Genomic DNA, 22,380 nt, shown 5'->3' on the forward strand with positions numbered 1-22,380 from the left:
AGTTGGTGCAGGAACAAAATGCAAACATGGAATGGAAAGATGAATATGGCATGATGGTGCACTGAGTCCATGGGAGCCGCAGGACACAATGGAGCAATGACTTATGTTACATGACACGAAGATGAAGAGATAGCTATCCAATTTGATCATGCTGTGATGCTAGCGTGAATTTGATTTTCATGACTCTTAAAATGATGGGGTTTGTTACTTTTGGTTTTTTGTGTGCGATGACATTTGCTGATCACGTGACAATACTGCAAAGGTATCAGATGTTCAAAAGTCGATATCGTGCTCGCTAGATGATTACTGTGACAGCATGCGGAGAATCTCCCGTTTATTAATGCATTAGATTTTTGCTGCCAGGTATCAGAAATTAAGAGAAACTGAAGGTGTTTTATTTTTAGATACTGTTACTTTTGGCAACAACATCCTCTGGTTGCCCACAAACATAAAGTCCTACGCCATGAGGCTTGAACTTATCCATCCAAATAAATTGAGAAAGTTTAAAAGCTGATAACCTACCAGCAAAATGTGAAAGTACTGGCAGACGTTGATAGGTATGGATCATGCTCTTACCTGGCCTTCCTGGAACACCTGGTGGGCCAGGGCTACCTTTAGGACCTTCCAGAGGTGGCCCTGGTAATCCTGGTGGACCTGGTGGACCCTGTAGACCAGGGAATCCCTGGAAACCTGGTTCTCCCTTCAGACCTGGAAGTCCAGGGGGCCCCGGTGGGCCAGGTAACCCCAGTTCTCCTTTTTGCCCTGTAAAATCAAACAGCCTTGTTTATGAATACCGTTATAAATTGACATGCAAAAAACTCCACATGCCAATTTGCAGAGCCATCTCTCTGTCTTGCAGAAGGTGCAAATCTGACCACAACTCGCCTCATTTGCACAGTGAGACCGTATACAAATGGTTGAACATTCAGAAAAGAGTTAGGACTAATAATTTTTGCAGGAGAAAGTGCTACAGCTTCTGACATACTAAAAGGTCTTACTAAGTCTCACTTCACTACTCAGTGATGCTGTAATTCATAAGCATCCTCTGAGTTTGTAAGCCTATAAGCAATGCTTTCTGTGTAGAAATCTGTCAATATTAAGACTTAATAATTTTGAGACACTGCTGAAAGTTAAGATATACTTGCCAAATTTTCAAATAAGCTTGAGGGATAAAGGAGCTTTAATGCTACTGGAAAGTTATATAGCTTAGGTTGTGAAGTTGCTTTTGAAAATATAGCAAGCAGCTATATCTTCAAAGCAGCTTCATTTGTCATCTGTTGTATGAATGCTTTATTTACTGAGACAGATCAGCAAAGTTCCACACAATGCAGTAGACTATAATCCTGTGTGGATTTATCCTGTGTGCATAACTGCTAATTTACAAAATTCAGTAGTCAGTAATGAGTACATTTAATACTGTGGTTAATTGAAAATGGTCTGCTGAGGGGAAAAAAAAAAAAGGTATTTTAGTTGTTGCTATGGCATTCATTTGTTGCAGAACATACAACATGTCCTTCTTTTTTTGAAGTGTAGATATATTTTACATTCAACCCTTCTAAACAAAGAACAACAGAGAATCTTTACCTGACAATCCTGGGAGTCCTGGAGGTCCTGGGCGTCCAAAACCTGGTAGACCTGGAAAGAAACAGATTTCGTTAACAATGAACATTTAGCTTTCAATTCTCCAGGAACAGGAATATGAGTCTAAGAATGATGAAAGTACAGTTTGTCTCAATCTCTGATTCCTTGGGACTACTAGGATACTTATTCACTCACCAGCCTACACCAAAGCTAGAGGTTTTGCTACAAAGCGCATCTGTAACTTCCATAAATATTTCCATCCATTCACAAGATGCTCTTTCAGATTTTGGGAGTTAATATATTTGCGTTTTTGGTTGGGGTTCTATCTTTAAGACAGACATTACACTGTTACCCATTTTGTATGTGAGCTGAAGCAATACAGCTACCACGGAATACAGGAGCAGGGGGTGGTGTTGAAGTCAGGTAATAAAAATCTAAGAGCTGATTGAATTCTTGCCCTGTGCTTCATTGGCAGCTTTACTTTGTGAACTATTCACCAGCTGGAAACCACAGGAGCAGCTCTGAAGGTGTATGGGCAGTTACAGCAAAAACAGAATAGAGAAAGCAGGACACCACAATGCAGAGTGAAGAGGAGAAAACCAACAGGAAGGATACCTAACCTGGTTCACCCTTCTGACCAGCTGGTCCAGGGATACCGTCTCGACCAGGCTGTCCCTTCTCCCCTGAAGGACCAGGAGGGCCAGGACGACCAATATCACCTAAAAGGAGGATAGAACAACATTAGCACAGTAATGTCTAATCTGCAATGAAAAAATGCAATGCGCCCCCCCCCAGCCCCTGAATCTGAAGGTGTGACAGTGTAGTAACAAATTCACAAGGGTGTAATCTTAAAATTAAAATCTTTCTCTGTCTCCCCCTTGACAACTTAGAAAAGGCTTTTAGGCCTGTGACCTTCTAAGCAGTTAGTGTTTGCTAAAAATAATATAATGCTTCCCTTTAGGATAAATTTTGCTCCTATAAAAACAGGTTAGACCACTGGAGTACTTAACATAAATAAAGCTGGTAAATACTGAAACAGTTAACTTCCTGTTTCAATAGCTAATGATATGACGGCAGACAAGCTGTCAAGAGAAAGTTAAAACTTCTTTCTTTTCTGTTTAATTTCAGTGAACTAAGTGTGTGCAAGGTGTTTGACCATCCATATACATACAGATGCATTGTCATGATGTTAAAAAGATACGAAGAAAGGAAGTGGCTTCATGTGTTATGTTTTCCACAGAAGCAGCTGACCTTTGCTGCACTGTTCATGCTCACCTACTGGCCCAGGTGGTCCAGGCAGGCCAGGATTACCTGGAGGTCCCTCGATACCTTTTGGCCCTGGAATTCCTGGCGTTCCTGTAAAGGACAGACATTTCAATCAAATTAAGCACAAAACTGGCTTTTCAGCAGATCTTGAAATGCTCTAATCTGAGATGCCCTGAGTAACAAATGAGCTAACTGTACAAAGACAGTAAATTTATGCCCATTTTGCAGATTTACAGCTAATCAAGGAGATTAATTATAAAGCAAAGAAAGTACAGAAACAAAACATAATAGCACAACTCCTCTTACTACTACTCTCAAGACTGTAGTCTTAATTGTGGAGTGCCCGTGGCCAAGGACACAGTGAGTCTGACAGCCTACTAGGAAATTACCATTTGAGAGGCAGGTGTTTCTGCTTGACAACAAATTGAAAGTGCTGTGAACTCTGGTTCAATAGTCCTTCCCCAATCCTCTCTTCCTTTCCTGAGACAGGATCTTAATAAAATGGTCTTAGTTAAAATTTACACTGGATTCTCACCCCTCCAGCATGAACTGAGTGGGAGGTAGGATAAAAAATTCATTGCAGTATGTCTGTTCTGAACGGTCTCTGAGACTGATCAAGGTAGTGTCTCAATATACCGTTTTGACTGTTCACAGTCTGTCAGGCATGACATGAAGCAGAGGTTAAAAACTGTCCGGTTCATGGCCAGGTTTTGTTCTCGTCTAGGCTTCCTGCTGCCATGATTACACTGTTATAAATTCCCTAACTTCCTACATTAAAGCAGCTCAAGCACACTTGTAGAACAGCCTTTATTGCTGTAAATGCAGCGTAGGTAAAAACCTTGTTCCTGTAAATTGAGAATGAAAGAACTGACATGTACCCATAAAGAAAATCTGTTAAAAATTTTTAGAAAAGAGTGAAAAACCTAATTTCACTATGTTTCAGAAAGATTTCTCTTTAGAACATATTTTTAGGCAAGAAATGCTATTAAAGAAGCCCGTTTTTCCTGATGACAACTTTTTATTGATTCATGAAGGAAAAATATGGAGCCAAACACAGGTATTTTGTGGGTCAGAGGAGGCGAGAGTCTAACACAACTGCTACATCTCCTCAGAGCAGACGAATAATTTCAGAAGGTGCTCTGAAGTGATGCATTCGTACACTTACTCTTGCAGTGACAATTCCAACAGCACAAAGCTTAGAAGCAGCAGAGTGCTAGAAACTTTGAAAGAAGCTGCAGCCTTCCACCAGTTACCCACTGTGTTTAGATGTATATACCAATATAAGCAAAAGGGAAAAATAAATCCTGTTCAGAATTACCTGGGAATCCAGGAAGGCCTGGTTCTCCTTTTGCACCTGGACTGCCTGGAAATCCGGGCAAACCAGGATTTCCAGCTATACCTTTACTGCCTGGACTACCTGGGTATCCAGGCAAACCAAGGTCACCCTAGAAAACATTAAGCAGAAATAAGAACCCAGTCTTTGTAAGATGGGTAAGCCCTTCTTGTACGTTCCCAGTCTTACCACCACAAAAAGGTCACCATTATATTGTGTACACTTCTTTTTATATCCACTTAATGTTAACCATCTCACACAGAAAATTAATTTGAAATAGCAATTGTAAAGATTTTAACAGTTTTCCCCCACAATTTTGTACAGGGTATCATAGCTTTTCCTCAGAACTGGCCTACATTAAAGAAAAAAGCATTCTCTCTTCTTTCAGAAGAGACAGAGATTTTTACCCTATGATAATGCTGAAGAAAAAAATACATCTGTGGAGCTTTAATCATGCAATGTTTTTGCTAAATTAATTGCTACTCAACATCAATTGTAAGGCATCAGTGAAGGCTGCTAGATATTCTGTAGGTCTTTTGTAATTTTTTTGTGGGTGACAAAGGATGATATAGGTAAATGTTAGTACAAATGTTTTATATTGACTTAAAAATTTTAAGCAGCAGTAATCATGATATATCGGCCTCTTCGTAATCTATTCTTAAATGCATATTGTCTTAATTTTTTTTAGACTTAACTACATAATTAGACATGGGAACAATGTTATATATTGTATAAATCCCTACCAGCTACCAAAATGTCAGCAGGTGTCACAGTGCAGACTAGGCCACTAACTGAACCCAACTAGAAAGGTCTGGTAAACAATCTTTTTTAACCAGATTAAACTATACATAAATATTTTCACCTTTAACATTAGAATTTTTTGCTCCCATCTGAAAAGAGCAAACCACAGTCAACCCTGGTTGCTACTAATATATTTACATTTATACATAATATATATTAAGCTATCGTTTAAGGGGGGGGGGGGAATCGACACAGGATATAATTTCCTTATGGAATTTTCTATTGAAGAATTTTGCAAAGGTACCTTTGGTCCAGGGAGACCAGGAATACCAATGCTTGGAAGACCGGGGTCACCTTTCTCCCCTTTCAGTCCAGGAAATCCTGCAGGCCCAGGCTGCCCTGGACGTCCTGCTATTCCTTGGCTGCCTTTAATCCCTGGGGGACCTGTACAAAAGATAAATACAGGTTTTATAAATATAAATAAAACTTCTGCAATGGTTTAGAGAAATCACTCAAATTACAGCAACTGAACTAGAAAGGACTAACAAATTGACTGGCTGGCTTTGAATACCTAATGTGTGTTTATTTTTAAAAACAAACTAAAACAATTATCTAAAAATCTCTCATGGCTTTTTGCATGACATTTCTAAGCTTTCTTTTTTTATTCTTAATTTACACACATCCAAATATCTCGTTGTAGTATCTAGGCACAATTTACTATTAGAATCCTCAGAAACTGGAATTTGTTTCAGCAATCTTTCTAAATAACAGAATTCATTTTCTCCTTCCCCTTTTGCTTGTGTCTGATATCTGTCTTCTGACAGATGAGTTTACAGAATCATTTTTTCTGAACTTTCACCAAGAAACGAGAAGAATATGGAAGTTAGAAAATGTAGATAATTTCACTTCTACATCTGTAAGCACTGTAAAATAATATGTATTTACAATATATTTGCTATTCACTTTTTCTGTTTTAATGGGCATTTCCAATTTCTTACGTACTTTTTCAACGAATATGTGCATAGGACTTTAGGTATTCCTCATCTGCATTGCCACTTAAATATATTATTAGATACTGCACATAAGCAGATCCACCTTTGTACTATACAAAAGGAAAACACTGGCCAAAATGAAGTAAAATGCAAGCACAGAAACTAACCTGGAAGACCCATCTCTCCCATGGCACCTTTTAACCCTGGAGGTCCTGTTGGTCCTGGCTGCCCCGGAAGCCCCGTGTCTCCCTTGATGCCTAGGAAAGTTGTGTTTTTAGTTAATTGATGGCAATAATTAAAAGTTTCTGATATTCGTGTGTTCTCATATGAATGTCATCTAATAACAAACACAATGAATTTGGGGTTCCTTTAGGCCTCATAATGCTCCTACATGCTTTTTCACACCCGTTTGTAGTGAAATATTAAACATCTTCAGTTTGTTCCAAGTCAAGATTTGATCGGGGCAACTTCGTGGTTTTGAAGATTAGTCTAATGAAATGGGTCAAATCTCGGTCCATGATTTAGTAACCATCTGAAACAATTTAGTACTGGTGTGACTTGGTCTCCTATGAGTTGTTCTGCAGAATGAACACATTATCTCCTACTTATCTGCAATAGGTATTCAGTATCTTCTGTTACAGAATTAAACATGACCTACAATGCTCAAACTAGTTTGAGTCCTGGATGGTTAAAAGAATTCCCCAAGCCCAAAAAGACATTTAGAGCAAGACCTACATAAGACATAGCGAGCAAAGATTCAAGATTTCAGATAAATTGTTACAGTTGTAGGAAGAAGCAGCACAAAACAGAATATTTTATTGATCCTTGCAGTTCTTTAAAGCAAAGATGTGACATCCAGAGAGCCTTTGCAATACATTCGTCAAAGTGTGAGTATAGTGACTAACAATATAAGAAATAAGCTTACAAAACAGACAAGTCCTGTTGGCAGAACCTGCAGTCATGCTGCTTGCTCAAGCAGCCAGCACTTTTCCAGTCATCCTAAAAGCTATTCTAATCTTCAGTGGGATCAGTTTAAAACTGCTTTTGGGTCTGTTAGAAGGAAAGAGCTCAAAGCATGCTGTTTGGATAATGATTTGAAGTGTCCCCAAGAAGTGCTGCAGCTTTAAGTGTAAATCCCTAGGCTTTGCTTAGCTATACCTGGCTTAACATCCCAATCCCATGTGATAAAAATGCAAATTTTTACACATCAAAACTGTCCACCTGAGGCCTTGTTTACCTACCTGGCAATCCTGGCACACCTGGTGGGCCACTAAGTCCTGGTGGGCCTGGGTCACCTGGGAGACCTTGATAACCTTTCTGTCCTGATAAACCAGGAATACCTCAATGGAAAAAGATACATTTTACTATTATTACTATTATTACTACTGTATGTTTTCTTTTACCTTAAGAGATCCAGATATAGCTATAGGTGAATAAAAATCCAAATAGGGTTTTTTCTTCAGTAAATATAATTCCCCCTAGTTTAGGGAAAAGAAGTATCACATAACACAAAATATTGCTTCTGGAAAGCTTAAAATTACTACAGAACAGGAACAATATAAGTAGATGAAAAAGTAACTTTATGACTAATGCCAATATTCTTCATTCAGAAGGGACCGTCTTCTCAGATGAGCAGACTCCATGCTAACCTCTCTTTATCCAGATTATTTATATACATGCTTAATTACATTGCTACACCAGAAGCTCTTTGGGACTGATATATTATAAAAGGAATGCAAGTATTTTAGCAGATTTTTACCAATTTTATGTGGTTTTTATCACATACAATAACTTTGTGCTGCCCTGCAGGCATAGTTAAATTTGCCCTCTACAGCTCTTGCTTAACAGAGGGTAAAAAAAAAAAAAAAAAAAAAAAAAAGAAAAAAGAAGAAAGAAAAAAGGATCCTACCTAGGCTTCACAGAAATTAATACAATAGATAAGTTAGCACAATAATGGCTGGGCCCACATTAGAGAAAGGCATTCTGGTCCTCTCTAGGGTAGAATATTTTTACTCTTCTCAAAACTAATTTAGAATTCAAAGGTGACATCAGAACCCAGAGGAGAGGGAAGCCAGCAAGTGAGAGAGAAAACAGACTTGAGTGAACTGAGGCAACCTTCCAGGCTGCCAGCTTCCCAAGCAGAAACACACACCTAGATGGCATTTAGCTCAGGGGAGTGTAAGCTTACAGAGACACCCAAAGGGAGAATCTGGAGGTGATGCATGAGCGGACGACCTGCGCAATTCCATCTTACAAGGCAGAGGCCCAAGGGCCTTCAAGACAGCAGGAATGCAGCCAGCACAGCAGTCATGACAACTATCTCTCATCATACTCATATCGCATACTTAGGAGTAACACCTAGAAGACTGAATTGTAATCCTGTTGGAAACACCTTAGTGCTATTACAATATCACCATATGCCAAATAGTAACAGTTAATGAGCAAGGATATTGCAAATTAACCATACAGAGTAATTTGGTCAAAGAACCACTTAATAAAAAGCCTAAAATAGGAAAACCTTAAGCCACCTCTATCTTCTGAGTTTACTTTTTTCTATAAGAAAGAATGAACTGTAATGAATTCAGTTACAGGTGACTTATCTGTAAGAGGACAAACCACCTCCCCAGACCCACACGCAAAGTTCTGTACCTGGAACACCTGGCTCCCCTTTTTCTCCTTTTGCTCCTAGTTGTTTTGGATCAACTTTTCCAGGTGGACCTGGCAGGCCTGCTTCACCTTTGATGCCTTTCTGTCCTACCAGTCCAGGAGGCCCTGGCGGACCAGGTAATCCATTATTACCTACAGTAGGTGCAGACAACAAAAAGGAAAAAAATATAATCCTTCGAGCAGGCTAATATATTTGTAATGCTTTTTCTTACATAGGGAGTCCACGATTTATTCACGAAGTTGGAATTCACTGAACAATCAGTCAGTTTATGCAAGGCTCTCCAGAGCATCTGAAGCCCTGGAACAACGGAGAGTGAAAGACTGCATGGGGACGTCTGTGTGTTGCAGCCTGCCAGCTCTGGTCAGCCCAGCTCAGCGGAAGCAGCTGTCTGTAGGACCCACATCGAGAGCTCCCAGAGCCCCACCACACCGTGCCACTAGCAGAGAGGGGTTGCAACAGCTACAGCAGCTTTGGATTCACAGCCTCCTTGTTCTGGGGAGATGAAGCAGTTTCTCTTCTACCAAACTCTTTCAAAACTCATCTCCAACAAGGGGGTTGGGAAAATGTAGATAGAATAGTTTCTCTGTGATACCTATAGAACTGATTCTGGATGACTCCATAACCCACAGCTACTGATTTTCTTCTTTCTGCTGCTTAAAGCAAACTTTACAACATACTTCAGAAATATTGCCCTACTTCAATGCCATCAATCCAAAGGTAACGTTTTAAAAATACCTAACATTTCATGACATTGATTAAATAAAAGAGTGACTGAACGCTATGGCTTAAAACTGCAAAGCAATTCTGAACATTAGCATTGTCAAAAGAAGATAACCTAAGTAGATCCCAGTAATGGTAATTTAGATGTTAGTATCAGAAAGCCACTTTCCACACAGGACATGGGAAACAGCACTCGGCATTCTCTTGAGGGGTGGATAAAACGAACATTACCTTTCAAACCAGGCAGGCCATTTCTTCCAGGAGTTCCTGGAGGCCCTGGAGGACCAGGAGCTCCCATGACACCCATCTCACCTTTGGCACCTAAATGCATTGAATCACCACTGTCATTCTGAACAAAAACTAAAACCTATCAGTACCTAAATTTTACTTCCCCGCACATCTGTAATATTTATTAACCAGCACATGCATATAAAGCCTGTTTTAAGGGAATTACAAGCACTCAGTTCTTGTATAGATCTAAGTCAGATAAAATGACACTTGAAAATTATGGCAAATGTTCCACAGTTAAGTCCTGGAAAGAAAATTTGCAGTGCACTGTTCTTTACAGTAGAAAGTGCATTTATACGTCCAATAAGCTTACTTTCATGGTTTGAAACGTAAATATTTATGTGAAAGCAGACTTGAATTTATTGAAAGCCAAAAAGACTACTGGGGATACATTACTTTTAGAATCTTTTGTATCACTCCCTCTATCTGAAGACAGAGATTCTCAAAATTCACTTTTGAGATTTCTACTCCAGAGGGTGAAACAGACTAATCTTAACCGAATAGTCTAACATACAGAATAAGGAAATTAATATTTAAAACTATGCATTGGATCCAGTTGATAGCATTTATAATTATTTCCTTTAAACAAATTCTACTTCTAAACTGTAGCAGTGACTAGAAAAAAATAATCACAAACTAAATTAGAAAAGATGATGATCAAAGACATGTTTAAAAGTTATGAAACAGAAAAATGTGGAAAAAATTTGAATCAAGTTACAGGGAAGAGTGGAGAGGCGACAAAGATTTTAATGCAACAGATTTTACTATAATTTTTTTTAGAAAGTATGAGATGTAATGGTGTTGTGGTTTAACAAATGGTTACATGTATCCAACTTTAAATGGATAGGATAAACACTGAAGCTCATTAAGCTGGCATGCCCAAGTATAAAGAGCATCCACCTGTAACTACAGTTTGGCCTTTGTCCACAGGTAAAAAAAATGTGAACTTACCTGGAAATCCAGGTATTCCATCCCGGCCAGGTGGTCCAGGTGAACCCTGAGGCCCTGGGAGACCAGGAGGTCCTGGATATCCTGGGGTTCCTTGGTCACCTGGAGGACCAGGAACATCGAAGCCTGGAGGACCTGGATCCCCTTTCTCCCCTGGAATGCCCTGCAACCCTAGACAATGTTGTTAAAACACAATTTTTTAGCAAAAAGTAAGACAAGGCTGAGATCTGTGTGTCTCTGGGAGTAGTACTGTAGGAATAGCTCAGTTTTATCTGCAGTCCATTCCTAGCACTGATGAAACTCCAGCAATTTTTCTAAAGCCATTTATTTTTTAATGGCTTTGAGGTGTTAAAAGGCCATATTCTCCTGAAGAGAAGCACTACTAAAATTTTACCAAGTTGTAGCAAATACCATTCAAAAAAATCTGAAAAGGAAAACAACACCTCTCTTCAACAGCCCTTTAAGTCTGATTAATAAAGCAAAAAGCCAAGATTGATTAGTGTTACAATTTTTTATCATGTATTTTATCATTAAGTATCGAGATTCTTAGAAGTATATTTCCATTAATAATTCCATTTTACTACATTCTAAGATAACATCAGCTGAATATTTTTGAAGGATAGCAAAATTCTGCATTGAATGAAAAATATGAATTGTCAAAATATGCTTAAGATTGTTTAACGCTAGCGATACTGAGCTTGAGGCACTGCTGAAGCAAGCAGACAGCTTGTTTCCCTCCAGTGCACTGTATCGGTGAGGATGCTCACTCTGGAAATGTAGCTGGCAAAAAAGGATTATTCTTAAATCTGAAGTTAAGAAAAGGCTTTCATAAAGAAACCACAGTACCTGGGGAACCTGAGGTTCAAAAGCCAACGAGTTAGAGCTCATCAGGAAGTTGAGACAGGTAGCAGTAAGGAGTTGTAATAGTCATTAAGTTAGGAAACAAAATAAAGCACATACAGGTTAGAACAAAGACAAAAATCTACCCTAAAGTTACCAAAACCAGATCTAAGTACAAAGATTACAACACTAACGCAGTTAAGAGAAACCAGACTGCAAGGAAACTTGGAGATCTTTTTCAAAGTGCAGCCACCATTGTATGCAGAAACAAAAAATTCAGTGAGATATTTTCAAATATTGATGGTACATTTTAAAAATAAATTTATTTTCCCCTCTCTTCTTGTCTAGTATTCTCTTTGCAACTGGTGAGCTACATTTTTCTGAACAGTTTCTTACCCAAAACTGTCATTACTACATACTGGCTTGGAGACCTTCTGAATACCAGAGTACACCCTACCAATCCGCTTCTTGTTGATCTGCATCACATCCTGGTAAATCGCTTCCAGTAGGGATTTTCAAAAGATGCTGTTTCTTTATAACACAAAAAACCTCTAAATATTTTTCTCCCATTCTCTTAGTTCTATCATGCAAATTTACATATAGAGCGATAGTATATCGCATGGTACATGCCCTAGCACAGTCTACTGAGATTATGACACTATGCCAAAACCTCATAAATAATCACAATGCAGTATTACTCTAATTCTGTAAAGGTGACCTCCACTCTCGACTGCAGGAACAAGTTTAGAAGTGATGCCGCGCTGTGTTTTTTACACACTAAAAGGGCAGATCAAGTTTTCTTGACAGCATAGGCCATAGACTTCCATTTATTTAATGATAAGCTGCTGCCAAAGAGGGGAATGCTTATCACTGCATTAAACTATGGTGTCATGTGCCTGGAACTGCTTACTCTGCAGACAAAAAACCAGTACCAGAGGATGGACAGGGACTGCAATGCTCTGTGTTTAAGGTGTCTCTGTTAGCAAGAAGGAAAAAAAAAAACCCCAGTAATAGGACAACCTCTGTATCTAGAATGGTAAAGATACTTTTTCAAACAGAAATTCATTCTAATTGAATTTCTGGTTCTCAAATACGTAACCATATCATAATTGGAACAATACAGACAACACAATAAATTCTGAAGTAATTTGTTACATATTCAAAAAAAAAGAAGAAAGTTGAGTTGCTGCAAACTGTTTGAAGAAATGGTGGTGCAGAGAAAGGAAATGCTGAACAGGGAAATCCTTTCAAGAATTTTCCAAATTACCTGAAAAGCAGCCCCAGAAACTTTAACCTAATGTTGCATAAAGGAACAGAATCAAAACAGCCTAGTGAAAGAAACAAGGGATGGGAGATCGGAATGTAAGGCATTCAGCACAAAACAAAGAAATAGCAGTGCTAAGGGAAATAACGAGGACTTCTCAAGTGGGACCTTCAACCATGCACTAGATTTCAGAGCCAGCATGCTGTTAGTAGCCACAATGATTAGTCAGTACTGGCATGAAGAGCGAAAATATAAGCATTTCAAATCTATCAACTCTAGTAATAATTATGCATTTGTCAAAATTGGTATTTTGCAGATTAAATCACTGACCACATGAAATCAAATTCCAGCTAACACCAGGAGACATGTTATAGGAAGACAAAAAAACACGCATTGGATGAAATATTCGAACCCATGCTAACACATGCCACTCCCCCACACGCTGGTGTGCCTTCTGTTTCAGTTCAGCCTCAAGTACAACCATAGGTTCAGGACGGGATAGTAAGCACAAGTGAACCAGGCAGAGGACCCACCTGCTGGCTCAGGGAACTTCTGTGCACATTGTCCAGACCCCTTCTGCCCCTAGCTCTGAACACTGGACACATTCAAGGCTTGGTGGTGCAGGGACCACACATTCCTTTCCCCACTGGAAAACTTGTGAAAAAGTATACTTAAACATGACCCACACGTTAATGTATGTGAGTAGAACTCAAGCTCCGCAGGCCTACTTACTCAAGTGCTTGTCTACCTTCAAATTAAGCGCTTTGCTGAATCTCAGCTCACAGTTCATAAAGATCCGAATATGATCAACCAATCTGTGACCCATGGTCTTACAGTTGGCCATGAATTTTTCAGCATGCATTGCAAATAATGCCAATCCTAGGGCTGGCATACAAACAAATCCAAAAAGGGTAGCTCACAAACATGCAATGTAAACAGTCATACAGGCACGGCAAGAACCAGATGGGTTTTGAAATGTTTCAGCGGCAGGCATGCTCAAGTCCACAGAGAATGTTCTCACTGTGGCAACTGCCACACATTTGCAACATCAGGAGGTGGTGCACAGCAAGCCCATTCACTGAATGAAGGGGAAAAGGAATTTCCCTGAACAAACGTTGTGAATAGAATGATGTGCATGCATGCACATGCACCCTCTGTGCACAGAGATGGAACAAGTTCATATTTTCATCAGTCATTTTAGACAAAAGACAAACAAACTCCCTTCAGAGGCATATTCCTAATTATCTGTATCCTTAGATTCTACTTTGTCAATCTACTTTAAACCTATTAGGACTCATCAGACTTGTTGGTTTTGCAGAAAAAAAGTGTGTGAGCGAATCAGGAACCCCAGAACACAGAGGTTTCTGTAAGAGGAATTCTAAAGCTCTTTTCCAGGTGTGCTTATGACAAGATGAATGTTTAGGACCTCTTTCACTGACAGGCTTTTGTTAAAACAGTATCATGTCACTACTTGGAGAACATTTTTTCCTCTACAAAATAATGAACCAGCTAGTTTGGAATACTCATGCTTCCTTCCTTTCCACAGTAACTGAGTTAAATTGTACTTCAGCTTCCATTAAAAAAAAACATGTGCCTAGCCACATCAGGGAGAACCAGAATTAATCCCTTGATTTTGCATTCACCATGTATGTAGAGGGAGGACAAATAGCATTGTATAGGGGACTGAGTTCGTTTGCTTTATTTCCAAAGCAGAAATGAATTTCCTAGATAATAACGTAAAAAAAAAAACACTTAAAAAAAACCCTCTCACCCAGTGAATTTGGAATAGTTTGGTAAGCTAGAAAACTGCTTTGGAATTTAAGAACCATCTTGCTCTTTGAAAACAATGTAATGACAGCACAGTACAGGCAGCTGCAGGCAGCTTTCCTCCTCTTCTGTATCCCCAAAACCTCTGCACTGACATTGTGCTCCCTTCTGTCTTGTCCTGAAAAGTACTGCGATTAACCCCTTCACAGAGATTTTGTCAATATCTGTGCACAACACTTTCTAGAATTTCTGCTGAGGCTCCAAGTCTTCTCCAAAGTGGGCTTTTACACCCTTGAGACCTCTCTAAGTTGTGCAAACGGCAGGGCTGAAGGTAATTCCACTTCTGATTTCGGTAAAATCAGTAATTTCAGTAAAACATCATGCACCAAGTTTTGCCCACTTGCCTGGCAAGACAGCCAAGCTAATAGACACGAAGTGTCTATCCTTCCTTGCCTGTCTGTTCAGTGGGACCTTCATTGTCCTGTGTACCTGCTTGGTGTATGCCAGAAATAACCTAAGGGTACAATTCATGTGAGTTTTACCTGGGGGGCCAACAGGTCCCGGAGGTCCTGGAGATCCAGGTGGACCTTGACCACCAATGCCAGGGATACCTGGTGGTCCTGGGAGTCCTGGTGGTCCACTTGGTCCAGGGTCACCTAAAAGAACACTCTTGTTTAGTTAAATAGTGAACTCAGTTCAGAGATACTGGCTTTCAGAAGCACAGTGCCTGCACATTGTACTTGAAATCTCGTCCTTGCATGCAAACAAATATGGATCTGACACAGGAAAAAACACACTTCAGAGGCTATTTCTGAAAGCCAGAGATTTGTCCTCACTCTGTGTGGAATGCATGCAGTTTACATTTCTAGGCTACACAGACATATGTTATTGCATCACAACCCACATGAAACTCAACAGATGCTCTCCAGCAAACCAAGCATGCTCTGCAGTTCAATACAGACAATGATTAACAGTAGGAATTTGTGAATTGCTAACCCTCTGCATGTTGAACCACAGTGCATCTAAATGACAATTATTCCATTGAAAAAGTTTTACCCCAATGTTAACATGATTTGTCCTTAGAATACAGACTTTCAGATGCTGACCCACAGATCGGTATTTACTCCCTTGCTTGCTTGTCTTTTGAGACCACATGCTTTGATTTACATAGGTGTGTCTGATTTGGAAAAATGGACCCTGAAGTAATTGCTCTAAAATCAGCACCACTTGCATTTAACTGCCATCTGACTCCCAGCACGTCTGCATTTTTTTAAAGTTCAATAGAGAACAGAAAAAGGGCGAGTTCTCCATACCTTTGGGCCCTGGAGTTCCATCAAAACCTGCCCGTCCTGGGAGACCAGGGTTTCCTGGGAAGCCAGGATCACCTTTAGGTCCTTGAACTCCTTTTGTGCCTGGTGGTCCTGGGGGTCCAGGTGGTCCTGGAACTCCAAAACCACGATCCCCCTGTAACAAGTTAACAATTTTTTTAAAAGGGTTTTTTGCAAATTTAGCCTCCCCTAAAAATGATAAGTAGCAAAGAAAAGATGCCCATCCTATTAGAGTTCAATTTCTTTTTTCCTACCCTCACTCAAACCTCAAGTAGAGAATGTGACTTCCCCACCATCAAAAGATGACAAAAAGAGGTGAAATCCTCCCCACTGACACAAAACCACCTCTAAGAAAGTGAAGTTTTATCTTAAACAAGCAAACACAGACCTTCTGTCCTGGGAAACCAGGTGGTCCAGGAGGTCCATCAAGACCAGGGCGACCTGGAGTTCCCGGAGCTCCGGGGGGGCCTGGAGTCCCTGGGAAACCTACACATGACATGGAGGTTAGGGCAGCAGAGGAGAGGATACCAGAGAGCATTAGAACAACTCTTCCAGAAATGCTTAGGACCCATGAAAAGCAATGTCTGAAAAGAGGTTCTGTGCTACCTCAAGCATACTTGAGGGGTACTTGTTTGGCTGAGATAACTTTTGAGTATACAGTCTTTGCCACAGAGGATCTCTGGGACTCCTCGCAGAAGAGAGCACTCCCCATGCTGTGTGCTCTAACAAAACCCACAAACAGTTCACATCAGAAACATTAACATCTTGAGGCAGCATTTGGAGATCGTTTCTTGATGCAAGCTCAAACATTCATCATTTCCCAAAGCTTCACCCATTTGCTTTTGTGTCCTTGGTTTACTGAAAAATGTAAGCTGCCATGAAGAAGCAGTACAGTGAACAGAGGAATAAGAGTTCAGCAGGTTTTTTTTTTAATACTTCTGAAACTATTATAAAGACGTATAAATTCAAGACAAACATTTTTTTGAAGGACTCTGGAGACATAAATCAACTCACTAGGAAAAAGTGAAGAGACACAACCTCCTATGTCACCTCTTCCAGCCAGTACAATACAGTAACATGGCTGTAAACATACCTTTTGGGCCAGGTGGACCTGGAAGTCCAATGCCAGGAATACCTGGCTCTCCCTTTGCACCTGGGATGCCTGATAAGCCACGCTGACCTGGCTGACCAGGATCTCCTGTAAGAAGAAAAATATCAACATCATTATCAAGAATCAGTCAGAATAAAAAGCCCTTGGAATTCCCTGGATATCTACTTGCTGCTTTACCTGGAAGACCTGGATCACCATTTCTTCCTGGAGGACCAGGGGGGCCAGGAACTCCTGGTTCTGTAATAGTCTGGCCCGGATCACCTTTTGGACCTAAAGCCAAAAAGAAGAAATATGTGTCACTCAGTAGAAGTTTCTTTTCTGTTTTAATTTGAGCAGAAAAAGATGCTAGCCACGTCCTAAGCTTACAAAGAACTTAAACATCAGCAACACTTCACCCAATAGGCTATCCGCCTTTGAGCCCCGTACAGCACTTACAGGCTTAGAAGCATTTTTTAATGTTAAGACAGTTTTCTTGAAATGTTATTTTTTTAGCTTCCTCCTAGGTACCGTTACAGGAACAGTATTTTTCATAGCTGACACCAGCACACTCTGATAAGGATCTGTGTAGTTGACAAGTAACAAAAGCAAACTTGTTCAAAGCAAATCCTTCTTTTCAAAAACTGTTGTAGTTGCAGTATTATTAAACATAAGCCAGATGGTAGTTACAATGCATTTCCACTATCGTCAGTCAAGGAAGATAAGCTTCTCTAGAGGCCAGAGCAGAAGGGAGAATCATGTGCCTATACTAACATAGCACAAATTCTGCTCACTACAATTCTGTGATGATCTTCAGTAAGGGAGCTTATACATACTAGGTCTTACAATGCCTTTGGGAAAAGCTTAAAAGCAGCATTATGTTCTGAGAACTAGCCAGAGCAGAAGGACAAAACTTATTCTACAGCTTTTGTTCAATAGCACACAGAGACCAACTCACCAGGAACTCCAGGAGGCCCTGGACGGCCTGATACACCTTGGATGCCCTTTTCACCAGGTGAACCTTGTGGACCAAAACCAGGAGGTCCAGGAAGACCTTTGTCTCCAGGAAGACCTGGTATTCCTGGATCACCTGGAATACCCATTTCTCCTTTGAATGCAACACTGCCCTGAAAAAAGGAAGAGCAGGATGGGAAAGAGGAACATGTATTTACCAGCAAAGGAGTCTTTCATTGCTTCTGTTTTGAAACTCTTTGGCAGTTTCCATCCCTCTAGCTCTCAAGGCCATTAGCTGCCTACGTCTTACTAACATGAGAGAGATAAGGTCTAAACCTGGCTACTTAGTTCTTCATGCTACATGGGTGAAGTGTAGACAATGGCAGAAGTGACCATCTGACACTACCCAAGAGAAGTCTCAGCTTATTTTTAGAGGCATTGACAGATTCAGGGAGTACCTCTGTGTATCGCCACCAGATTGGCATTCTGCTGAAGAGAATCACTGTGTTAGTCACATTTGGAAAAAAGTGCATTTGCCAGTCCCCTTATCTGCACTATGTCAAATGCATCTAGGACTTCCCAAAACATCTGTCCAATCAAAGACAGCGTAAAATGGAACTCACAGGTTCCCCCTTAGGGCCAGGTAGACCTGGCAGTCCATCTCGTCCAGGGGTGCCATCTATGCCAGGGAGACCTGGAGGTCCTGGGAAGCCAGGGTCTCCTTTGTCACCTTTCATTCTTGGAGAAGTCAGGACATCCCCTGGGTCTCCTTTAGGACCAGGTCGCCCAGGAGCACCTGGGGACCCTGGGAATCCCTGAGGGGGAAGGAAAAAAAAAAAAAGAAAAAGATATTTTAGTTTTTCTTTCATTCTCTGAGTTTGGCAGAATGTAAGAATTACGCATTCAGGCTAGTTACGGACAAAAAAAGAAGTATTAGACAAGAATGCATATCTACTGTGCACAGATCTACCAAACATGCAAGACAAATGAGACACTGTTTTCCCACCAGAACAGAACACCACCACTTACTGGTGGCCCTACAAGGCCAGTTAATCCAGGAAGCCCCTTTTCACCTTTTGGTCCAGGAAAACCAGGAGAACCTGAGTAGTGCAGAAAACATAAAAGAAAAACATAAAACTTAGAGGAAGAAACTTACAGTAGAGCTGTAAATATCAAGCATGCTGTTTGCATAAGATAATAGCTAAGTTGTTTTAAAACCAGGTAAGGTTTAGTCTGGTTTTTTTGGAGAGCTTTATTTTATTTGAGAATAACAAAATTTGCAACTTTAAGTTAAATCAGTAGCATCAAAATATGTCACACTTTTAAAAAGTTCCCGCTCTTCTATCATTTCAGGAATAGCAAATAGAAGTTAATTTCTCTCTTTCAGTTAAATCTATAGCAGACCATAAACCTTCAATATGCAGAATGTTTGCACGTCTGTCTTTCAGCAGAGAATTTTTTTTGAAAGATCAGATTAAAAAGAAAAAAGTGATTGTTTTACACGTATCCGATCTGTTTCTTCCTAACATTCCCCAACTGTGCAAAATACGGACATATATCATTAGCATTATCCACAGATACTCAGATACAAAAGTGACTTTATAGAATATATTAAGCAAAATAGTGAAGACTATTTAAGACAGCCTCACCTGGACTACCTGGAGGTCCTGGTGGTCCTCTCTCCCCAGGAGGCCCAGTTATTCCAGTTCCTATACAATTGAAGCATGTGTCTCCTTGATCACCTAAAAAGATTTGCATTGAAGAAGCATATTTGAGCATCAGATCTTAGAAAAGATTAAAATAATTCAGTACAACAGCAGTTGCTTTCTTGCTACTGATCTCTAACACCAAGTCCAAAATGACTATTGTATGTAATTATACAATTGCTTAAATATTAGAAGGCTTCCCCCATGGAGGCCAGATTGAAGCTTTTTGGTTGCTAGGGGTCAGACAACCAGTATCAGATATGATTAGAATTTATTTAGGATAGTGCAAAACAAATTAAAAAAATGCTTTCAATAATAAAAATTAAAACTGTGGACTTTCTTCCTTAGCAAGAGTTCTCTTCTAAATTTGGTACTTAGAAACTACACTTCAAACTACAACTCTAAACCACATATACCAAAATCACAAATTTTAATTAAACTCCAAGAGTGCAAAATAAATACTGTGAATGTTTCATTGATTTGACAATAGGTTAAACTCATTTCATTCAAAAAAAAAAAAACGAAAAAAGAATGGTTTCCAGAAGTTTAGGAATTTCTTTCACATACAGACATTTCTGTCATTCCTCAATGTAGTATTTAAGCACTTCATGTAGGTTAATTATTAATCCTTACAATCTCCATGAGAAAAGAGACTTTTGTCTGAAATGAGTGCAAAATTAAGTGAGATGCCCAAAGTCATCTATGATATCCATGGCTGAGCTAGGAAAAGATTCTCACTTACCCGTATCAGCATCCTCATTGCAAGGTTGTCTTTTTGGAAACAAGGATACACATTAAAGATGTCTTTCTTTTGTTTATCAAACAAACAAAACTCATTGCAGATTGACCAACTCAAATTGGGAATCTTGCATTTATCATTTCAATGTTGCTTTCCATAAAAAATGTCAAATTTATTCATGAAGTACGTATAAAACCTTTTCATATAGAGTTGGCAACTTGCTGTTACAAAGCACTTCGTTTCTATCCACCGGGGAGGTACTCATAAACCTCAAGTTCCATTTTACTTTAATCATGACCCTCCATGCTAGGCCCTAGCATTGGTTGCACCCTCAGTCGCTTTGAGATTCCTGTGCTTTAACACTAGATGAGGGACTATCCTATCCCCAAACAAAACAGATTGACTACTCAAAAGCAGAAAATACCTGCACTCAATCCTACTGGGAAGAGACACTGTTTATCCTTACTTAATGTAGGCTTTAGATTGTTTAGCATGCTTTAACAAAAAGAGAAAAAACAAGATAGCCATGACACTGCACCTTTTTGGCCTCGCTCCCCTGTAAAGCCTTGTTGTCCTGGAATTCCTGGAGGACCTGGCGGCCCCTGCTCACATAACCCTTCACCTAAGGAGAATTGGGAGAAGTTTAATGATCAACTTGTGTTACACTGACATGATTAATACATACATGTATTCAGTACAAAAATGTACTTCCTAATACTTGCATGAATATTCTAAAATACCCACACAATCAGAGACCAAACATTTTGGCAATTCTGAGGACTGCTAATGAAAACCCACCAATGTAATCAAAACTAAAACGGAAACAATCAGTGATATTACACAATAATCATCAGCTCTCCTTCACAACCTCAACTATCTCCCACTACTTCCCACAGCCCGTATACTTCCATCTCTTCACTACATTCTGCTATTCAGCTTCATCATAAAAGTATGTGTATGAAATATCATTAGAGCAAGGGGACTTAATATGCCAATGCCATCTAGACAGTAGATTCGTCCCTGAACCATGTTAGCCCCTCTCCAGTACAGCTTTTCAGTTCTCATATTCCATTTCCCATTCCCTGCTTCCCTTAAACTAAAAAGGAGCTAAGAACCTTCATCCAAAATGTCCACTCCCAAGCTAATTTTGTGTGGTCTACACACTAGAGCATTTATCAAATTAAACTGGAATTCTGTGAAAAATTACTCCTTTGACTGTCTTGGTATCAAAATTCTTAGCAGGGAATAGTCCCTCCAAGCATTTATTAGATCACGTCAGGAAAGCTAAATTCACTCAAGACCATGTCAAAGTGGTTACCTTCTGCCTTATGCACAAATTTTAATGCAACTTTCATTAGTTGGATTAAATAGGATGTAACATAAATTGGAGAAATACTTAATTTTGTACATTTGGGCCAAATCTGCTTGGCCCTGGAGAAGTGTCATTATTGTGCGAGTTAGCACAAAGGTCCCTCAAGTCTGACAAGATTTCTTCTCTTCCAGTCTAGCTGAATCGCACAGATAACTCACAGCAGGGTTCACTTGAGGTTGAAGGAGGCATGATAAAGCCAGACTGCAGCTCACACTATTGAATTCCCAAATTCTGTGATTGTCCTTAAGGCTAGAGTTCTCCTACAAATGTCATGATATGCAATGGGAACGACTTGGAGAATGTATATGAGTAGCTTGGAAACTCTTGGCTTCAGCTGCTGACAAACTACACCTTTGGAGGTAGAATTAAAAAATAGAATAAATGTCAAAGCTCTTCAGTCTCTTCTACTTGCTGCCTATGTGGTCATCACTTACCAGGAGGAACAGATGATGCAGGTGGCCCTGGGGGACCTGGTGGTCCTGGAGGTCCTCGTGGTCCATCAAGTCCTGGTTGCCCAGGAATAGAGACACCGGGTAAACCTGGATCTCCCTTCTGTCCTCTCTCACCAGGTAAGCCAGGTGGGCCAGGGGGTCCAACAGTAGTGATCCCTAAGATGGGAAGAACTTAGTTCCTTTCTAGCTCAAAGGTTTTTTGCAAGGATGACAATGATACATGGTGAATAACATGCTACAGATAAGACTGTGTCTTTCCATGTATGTACTCCATAACATTTCTTTTACGGGAATCAAACCACATATTGACATGCAGTGTTTGACATATGCACGT

The 22,380-nt window shown here is 39.9% G+C and overlaps 1 protein-coding gene across 1 annotated transcript in view; it reads right to left on the reverse strand.

Annotated features, from left to right (window-relative positions):
* Positions 1–22,380, reverse strand: part of COL4A5 (collagen type IV alpha 5 chain) — a gene marked incomplete at both ends in the record, with an annotated part of 81,759 nt that overhangs the window by 12,471 nt on the left and 46,908 nt on the right. The window contains 22 exons of the mRNA XM_082004216.1: positions 577–762; positions 1,585–1,635; positions 2,202–2,300; positions 2,857–2,937; positions 4,166–4,292; positions 5,226–5,365; positions 6,081–6,170; positions 7,155–7,253; positions 8,563–8,712; positions 9,533–9,622; positions 10,541–10,708; positions 14,951–15,064; positions 15,722–15,872; positions 16,125–16,222; positions 16,830–16,934; positions 17,025–17,117; positions 17,782–17,950; positions 18,401–18,592; positions 18,807–18,877; positions 19,427–19,519; positions 20,761–20,844; positions 22,029–22,202. Of these exons, the coding sequence (XP_081860342.1) occupies positions 577–762; positions 1,585–1,635; positions 2,202–2,300; positions 2,857–2,937; positions 4,166–4,292; positions 5,226–5,365; positions 6,081–6,170; positions 7,155–7,253; positions 8,563–8,712; positions 9,533–9,622; positions 10,541–10,708; positions 14,951–15,064; positions 15,722–15,872; positions 16,125–16,222; positions 16,830–16,934; positions 17,025–17,117; positions 17,782–17,950; positions 18,401–18,592; positions 18,807–18,877; positions 19,427–19,519; positions 20,761–20,844; positions 22,029–22,202 (2,625 nt within the window). The remainder of the gene's footprint in view (positions 1–576; positions 763–1,584; positions 1,636–2,201; positions 2,301–2,856; positions 2,938–4,165; positions 4,293–5,225; positions 5,366–6,080; positions 6,171–7,154; positions 7,254–8,562; positions 8,713–9,532; positions 9,623–10,540; positions 10,709–14,950; positions 15,065–15,721; positions 15,873–16,124; positions 16,223–16,829; positions 16,935–17,024; positions 17,118–17,781; positions 17,951–18,400; positions 18,593–18,806; positions 18,878–19,426; positions 19,520–20,760; positions 20,845–22,028; positions 22,203–22,380) is intronic.

Source organism: Phaethon aethereus (assembly GCF_964289735.1).
Source record: "Phaethon aethereus genome assembly, chromosome: 10".
Lineage (NCBI taxonomy): Eukaryota > Metazoa > Chordata > Aves > Phaethontiformes > Phaethontidae > Phaethon > Phaethon aethereus.